Raw genomic sequence first — 7,691 nt, forward strand, 5'->3', positions numbered from 1 at the left:
CTGTAACTTTTAATGTTGACTGCTCCATTGTCTAGGGACAAAACGTTCTCAATTGTTGTTTCAACTGTTGTATTTTTTTAATACAAATATTTAGGCCTACACGTGAAATTTTGATAGGAAAATTTGAAAGTCAGAGTTATATGTTAATATGCTTGCTTTTGGCAGTTACTCTGTCATATACAGTATATAGGCTATATATATATATATATATATATATATATATATATATATATATATATAGCTTTTGTGTTGTTATGCTTGCTTTTGGCAATTACTCCTCTGTCTTAAAACACTGTTTCCCTGTTACTCATAATACTTTAGTACATTAGTACTTTGACCTGTATAATAATTCATCTACACATCACGAGATAGCCTAGCACCACAGGCGGGATAATTTTGCTTTCAATACTTAACAGTTTTCGATGAAGAACGGATCCACAACCGATTATTCCATTTATTGTCAGGATCAGCTCGACTATCTTCTAAGGAAGAGAGAGACGCCGGCAGGACTGATTTTCAACGTAAGGCATTAGTGGGTAGGTTTAAGAAGAAATCGCGTGTGTGTGTAGAAAACAGCGAACACTATTTTTAAAACAGCAGCATAGCGTCAGTGGACCTTGGTTTTCAACTGGGAAAGGTAGACCAGTGACGCGGATGACGCATTTGTCATCATCATCTTGATCATCTTACATTTAGACAGCATCGTTATGTTGCGCGAGCCTTTTCTCTGATCTGCCGAAGTCATTTGAATAATGCATAATAATGCGTGCTGGATATGCGATAGACGCGTTCCCGAAAAGACTATTTTGGTATTTAGGAACTGATATGGGGATTTACTGGTCATCATGTTCTGCGCGTCGGCGAGGAGATTCTGCAGGGTTGAAAATCCATGATGCAATCCCAATAGATTTAATATTTTCACGTTTTACCTAGCTTTTTGTCGTTGTCATCATAATTTCAGAGCATTGTGACCCGATGAATTTTATTCAGTGAAAGATGTTTCATCATGGTGATAAAGGAGGCAAGAAATCTGCGTTTGGACATCCTGTCTACGGCCAGATTGCTCTCTCGATTATCCTCCTCCTCCTTCCTTTTCTGGTCACCGCCTTCCCGGTTAACACAGTAGGTAAGAGTATAAAAACTGCAATTTTATCATTTATACGAATATGTGAAATAAGTGGGGCTTAATTCCTTTGTTATTGTACGCTGAAATTGGCTGAAGAAATCTTCTCTAGAGGTTCTGTTCCATTATGCCATAACAGTTCCTCCATGACATGACGATGCTGCTTTACAGTAGGCTATATAGAATAACCTTTGGTCATGACTAAGCAGAACATTTAAAACAAGCAAGAACCACACTCATAAAATTCCAGACATCATCTATAGGCCCTAAACACCTCCAGTCCATAATAACATTTTATAAAGGTGACATTCATGTAACACTGAGTAAAACCAACATCTCAGCAGAAAAGTGTTTTGACGTAGAATGAAAATGCCATGCTGAGTGTGATGTTGGAGAGACTACAGGGAGTGTTGTAACACTGGCTGAGTTGTAACAGTTTCACCCAACAGAAATGAGCTACGGGTGACATCACTATCATGCGCTCACCACCCTCCTGAGGTGATAGTAGTCGCAAGACCTTATGTAAAAATAGAAATAATAATAATAATAAAACAAGAAAGAAACAACAAATTTCCATCTTGATTATGGATTTGATTATTATTTTGTGATCATAATGCATGTTAAGTTACTGAACTGGTATCATCTGAATAAGCAGAACTGCCATGACTGACCAGTCAGGGAGTGTTGTTGTAAAATTTTCATACCTATAGAAGTTCATTAATAATAATAATAATAGTAATAATAATAATAATTGATATGTTCTCTATTTTTTATCACATCTGTTTAAATTGTTCCTGTATTTTTACCATTTTTATTAAATGCTTAAATATAACTTGAGGATGATGGGTGGCCTAACAATTATTTTGAACAAGTAGTATTTTAAATGCTTCAGAAAGATGTATCAAAAGTGTTAAAGACTATATTTATTTATTTATTTTTTGCTGTTTCTTTTTTTGTTCTCAGCCAGAAATACGGACTGTCAAACATTAAAAAAAAGAAAAAATTAAGAGGCACTGTCCTTCAAACCACTAGGTTTTACCCATTTGTCAAGAAGTTTTTAATCATTTATAATAATAAAAAATAATATAAAAATAGTTTGATCACTTATTCTATGTACAGATCAGAATCAGATCAGAATCTACATAAATATCTGTTATGCTGAATTACAATGGAATATTATTTCACCCATATTTTGACATTTTATTTTTCCAAAGTTTAACATTTAAGTAGACATTTTGCTTGCATTTAATATACTGCCTATGTTTATAAAATCACTTGTAAATTTAATGTAATGCAGTCACCAAAATGGGACGTCTCATCAAATTACAGTTTTGAGAGACATGGAACAAAGATCTACCAAGTTACAGATACCAAGATATTAAACACTGATATTGACACAACCTTTGCCTTAAATGCATGATTTGGTTTTTCCCTGTGTACTTTCAGTTGAGGAGTTCTGCAAGGATCCTGGTGTTCCTGAGCACGGAATCAGAACTCCAAACAGTGGTGTGTTCTTTGAAAACTCGGTGGCCAGATTCTCTTGTGTGGATGGTTATAGCTTAAAGGGGCCAGCCAAGATTATCTGCACGCGCTTCCATAATGGATCGGTAGGCTGGAAACCAAGCCTTAAACCAGTGTGCCTTTCAGAAGGTAAGGCTACTCCATCTTAACCTTTTAATTGTCAGTGTCCTGTTAGCATTGAATGGTACTTTAAAGGGATACTTCACCCCAAAATGAAAATGTTGTCATTAATCACTTACCCCCATGTTGTTCCAAACCCGTAAAAGCTTCATTGTCTTCGGAACACAATTTAAGATGTGACTGTCCCATAGACTGTGACTGTAAATAACAGTGTCAAGGTCCATAAAAGGTAAGAAAGTCGTCGTCAGAATACTCCATCTGCCATCAGACATGCAATCTGGGTTATATGAAGCGACGGGAACACTTTTTGTAAGCGAAGAAAACAAAAATAACGACTTTGTTCAACAATTCCTTTGTCAACTGTCTCCTCTGTGTCTGTCCATATCACCGTATGCTGCGTATGCTCTTCTGTATCATCCGCGCCACAAGGATGCACTGTTTTCTTTCAAATCAAGGCTTAATACATGTAGAAACAGCGTATCCTTTATGGACCTTGACACTGTTTTTTACTTGGCAGTCTATGGGACAGTCACAGGCCTCCAGGTTTTCATCCAAAATATCTTAAATTGTGTTCCGAAGAGGAACAAAGCTTTTACGGGTTTGAAACGGCATGGGGGTAAGTGATTAATGACAAAATTTTCATTTTGGGGTGGAGTATCCCTTTAAATCCTTTTAGCAGGCTCCTCCCCTTAGTGGATGGTGTCAAGTGTCATATTACCAAATTTAGTGCAATATTTTATCATCAAAACATTTTCTAATATTTTTCAAAACATAAATTGTTGAGTCTCAATGTTCCATATTTCGTACTTATTTTGTGATAAAAGTAATAATGAGAGAGAAATTTATAAATTTGTGGCAGAAAGAACTGCATCAAAAAATAAAATAAAAAAAATCAGTGAAGTTTGGGTGTCACCATGTGGCTATTTTTGCTATAACGCCTAAACAATATCAGGAACCTCAATTTTTTGTGATGTCAACTTCAAATTTGGAATATAACTTATTTAGACACATGGCTTTGATTTTATAGCAATTCTAGATTCCAAAATATATGGTAAAATATTTATTTTAAATAAAAAAAAACATACAGTATAGTACTTTTTTACAGTAAACAAACTTTATAACTTTTTACACTTTTTCTTTAAAAGGAGATTTAGCTTAGGTCTTCCAAATAATTCATGAAATACAACAATTTAAGTTTGGATGCATTTTCACAGTTAAGTTTAAATTCTTTAAATCTTTAACAACTGTTTAACTAATTGTATGACAGTGTCGCAGCATTTTTTATGTAGCTACTCTGTCTTTCAAAGATTGTCTTCCTCCATTCATCGAGGATGCTGATGTCACAAATAAGACGTACAGGCCTGGTGACAGCCTCATTATTAGCTGTCATGAGGGATTTCAGATCCGATACCCTGACACAGAAACTATGGAATCAGTCTGCCAGGCAGATGGGACATGGGATAATCAGCCAACCTGTCAAGGTTTGATGCAAGCCATTTTTTGCCAATTATTCAAAACAAATCTACTGGGTAACTGACTGTAATTCAATAAACACCACACTCTTGAGGATAGTTTACATCTAGAGAGGGTTTCATGCACTGTCCTCTGTCTCCACAGGCTGCCTCCGGCCGCTGATACCTCCACACAGTTACATGAACATCTCAGAAACAGAGTTCTCTGTGCCTGTTGGGACTGTGGTCCACTACCAGTGTTTTCCTGGTTACAAGTTGGAAGGACCTAAACTTCTGGAATGCATGTATAACCTCATCTGGTCGAACACGCCACCCCGGTGCCTTGATGCATATTAAAATGTGGTCTGGGACTCATAAAAACAAAAATATAAATCTGATTAAGATGTCTTTCTCTCTTACAATGAAATCTGATTAAGATGTCTTTTTCTGTGTCTCTGATGTTTTACAGCATGCTCTTTACCCCCGATGATAGAACATGGAGATTACATGTGCCACCCACAGCCATGTGACCGCTACATTCATGGGACGGTCGTAGAATACTACTGTTATCCTGGCTACTCTTTAGCGAATGACTACAAGTACATCACCTGCCAGTACGGACAATGGTTTCCACAAATGCAGTTTTACTGCATCAAAGATGGTAAATTAGCCTGCATTCCTTTCAGTAACAGATTACAAACAATTTGATAATATCATAATCAGATTAACCTTGCACATTAGTGCAAGGAATGTGCAATGAGAAATAATTATAATAATTTTTAATAATGAAATTGATACCCCAGTCAAATATGCATATACTATTTAATTTATATTTATATAAATAATTAATGTCATTTTCTGGTATCACATAATGAACCTATAAAAATTTACCTATTTACTGACCTTATTTAGTTTTTTGCACACTCATGGTCTCTCTCTCTCTCTCGCTCTATATTCTCTCAAACAAAAACAGTCAGTGAAGCCGAAAAAAAAGATGAAGACGTGTTTCCCGTGTGCCAGTTTTATAGTCGCACAAGTGACTCTCTCTCTCTCTCTCTCCGGAATATATATATATATATATATATACACACACACACACACACAATTAAATTGATTTTTTTTTAACATTATTACAAAATATTTATATTTCAAATAGATAAATAAATTCTAATCTCTTAAACTTCAATCAAAAATCCTGAAAACAATGCACCACAAAAATATTCAACTGTTTTTAGCATTGATAATAATGTTTTCTGAGCACCAAATCAGCATATTAGAATGATTTCTAAAGGATCAAGTGACACAGAAGCCTGAAGTAATGCCTGATGAAAATTCAGCTTTGCATCACAGAAATATATTACATTATAACATATATATAAAAATATAAAACTGTTTTTTATTTGCAATGGTATTTCACAGTATTACTGTTTTTACTTTTTTGATTAAATAAATGTAGTCCTGTTAAGCATAAGAGTCTTTGAAAAACATTGAAAACTCTTCTGTATACATTTTTATTTTTTATGTATATTATATATACTTTTTCTAAAAGTGTTGGAGTCAGTAAGATAAATGTATAAAATAATTTGATTCCTTCGTATTAAAACAGTTAAGATTCATATCTCCTATCTTAAACAGAATGTTATACTTGGCTATACAAGTTAACAAGCAGAGCTTTATTCCCATAGAGACAACCTGGCCTGGTTTTCAAGACTCTGTACTAACCACATGGAAAGTAGTGGCTTGTACAGCCACTAGTGTGCTGCTAGCTCTGCTCTTGGTGATCACAGGCAAGATATTCCACTTCAAATGCAAATCCCAGCAAAGTCCAAGGTGCGGCCGACATTATAATCATTCAGTGTAGTCTGATCTTCTCTTTAGTTACTCATTTTAAACATATTTCTTGCTTTTTCAGTGAAGAGCAAGATGAAAGCCGTGATCCTAACATCTTGGTTATAGATGGTGTTGCTGTACCACTTCCCTCTTATGAAGAGGCTGTTAGTGGTACCTACAGTCAGCCCCCAAACGATCTGTCCCCTATTGGTGTGGGGAGCTCACAGCATTCAGAAGAACAAAACCCACCTTCATATCCTGGGCATACAGGGAGTCATAATGGTGTGCCGTCGGACACTGGAGAGGCTGAGACCTGTGATAGCATCTCGGACACATCAGAATGTCTTCAAGGCATACAGCCATCTTCTTCCCGTGCTGGTGGCCTCAATAACATGTCTGAGAAAACCAATGCCATCACCTCTATGGAGGAGACCGCCTCCACAAGCCCCAGCATAGACATTGCAGATGGTAAGGCTGTAGGCTGCTGCCACCTACTGGTAGAAACACACACTGTTTTATCATATTATTGGTAACATTTGAATTCAGGGACACTTACCAATGTATTGCTTTGAATTTCCAGAAATTCCTCTCGTGGAGGATGGTGAAGCGGACTACTGATTGTTACCTTTAACTGAAAATGGGACACTTGAGATTGTTTCACTCCACTGTTGATTATTTCATTGTTCATTTCTGATTTTGTTGAACAACATGGCACAGGCCAAATTACTGCTCATAAGGAATTATTGCACACATATTTAATGAAGAGCACAGCAGGTAAAGATAGGCAATAAAAAAAAATAATAATAATAATCAAAACTAAATAAATTCCCATTTCATGTTCATGAAGGAACTATGCCTTAGACCATAGCATATTGTTAATTTAACTCTCCCACAATACATAACACAAGTATTATAAATTATTTTTCTTGTGACTTTCACTTGGCAACTGCGCTGCATTCTGGCCAGCTTTCAAATGGTATGGACTGTAACGATGAATATTTCTTAAATAAATAATATGTTAACTTTATATTTGGGTTTACTTTGATTTCGGTTAAGTGCATTCATCCAGGTGAACTAGGAACAAGCCCAAGGCAGGTGAACTGCATACATTATGACAAGCTGACAACATAGCCTGCAAAGTTGGACTATATTGGTTTATAACACACATATAAGCAAGTTTAATTTTAACAGACCACAAATATAGTTTAGAGCACAGCTCTAACAAGATGTCTTTTTAAATTGATTTGAAAAAGGGGAAGAAAAAACACTGCTAACATGGGCAGATAAAAGTAGCATTTACATTTAAATTTCTTAGAGGCAGATAAAATACAGAATGAGAAGTCTCTTTAGGTGCAGCAGCACATTAGACTCTTTCCAGTTCATGTGGCTGGATCGCTGCTTATAGATGGATTATGAGGAATGTCATAAACTGAAAGCTATCTTTCAATGTGCCTGTCATTGAAGAGCAACAGATGGCTTATGCATCTGTGATACAGACTTTCTTCTAAAGACATTAGCCTACACAATAACATTGTGCAGCTTTGAAAGTTAGCCAACTAAGCAAGCAAGAATTTGGATAGCTACCTGTTATACCTGTTAAAAAACACTCTGCTTATAATTTTAAAAGGTCAAGATGGTGAAATGAT

At 35.8% G+C, this 7,691-nt stretch overlaps 1 protein-coding gene across 2 annotated transcripts; it reads left to right on the plus strand.

Annotated features, from left to right (window-relative positions):
• Positions 1 to 368: 368 nt before the first annotated feature.
• On the plus strand, positions 369 to 7,635 carry susd4 (sushi domain containing 4). 2 transcript variants are annotated; one of them, XM_042742733.1, is made up of 9 exons: positions 369 to 521; positions 962 to 1,126; positions 2,570 to 2,773; positions 4,072 to 4,245; positions 4,382 to 4,564; positions 4,679 to 4,876; positions 5,901 to 6,045; positions 6,128 to 6,513; positions 6,626 to 7,635. In XM_042742733.1, exons 2-9 carry the CDS (start codon positions 997 to 999, stop codon positions 6,661 to 6,663), a joined length of 1,458 nt encoding a protein of 485 aa, XP_042598667.1. In that variant the 5' UTR covers positions 369 to 521; positions 962 to 996; the 3' UTR covers positions 6,664 to 7,635. The 2 variants fall into 2 exon arrangements, with proteins under 2 accessions (XP_042598667.1, XP_042598666.1); XM_042742732.1 differs by having other exon boundaries at positions 381 to 536.
• Positions 7,636 to 7,691: the final 56 nt, after the last annotated feature.

Source organism: Cyprinus carpio, chromosome B17, assembly GCF_018340385.1.
Source record: "Cyprinus carpio isolate SPL01 chromosome B17, ASM1834038v1, whole genome shotgun sequence".
NCBI lineage: Eukaryota > Metazoa > Chordata > Actinopteri > Cypriniformes > Cyprinidae > Cyprinus > Cyprinus carpio.

Excerpts from the sequence above, each read along its gene's own strand:
- susd4 (XM_042742733.1), top strand. The coding sequence starts at position 997 with ATGTTTCATCATGGTGATAAAGGAGGCAAGAAATCTGCGTTTGGACAT. Across the intron at positions 4,565-4,678 it reads GCCACCCCGGTGCCTTGATG|TTACAGCATGCTCTTTACCC; the intron begins CATATTAAAATG and ends GTCTCTGATGTT. Across the intron at positions 4,877-5,900 it reads GTTTTACTGCATCAAAGATG|AGACAACCTGGCCTGGTTTT; the intron begins GTAAATTAGCCT and ends TTATTCCCATAG.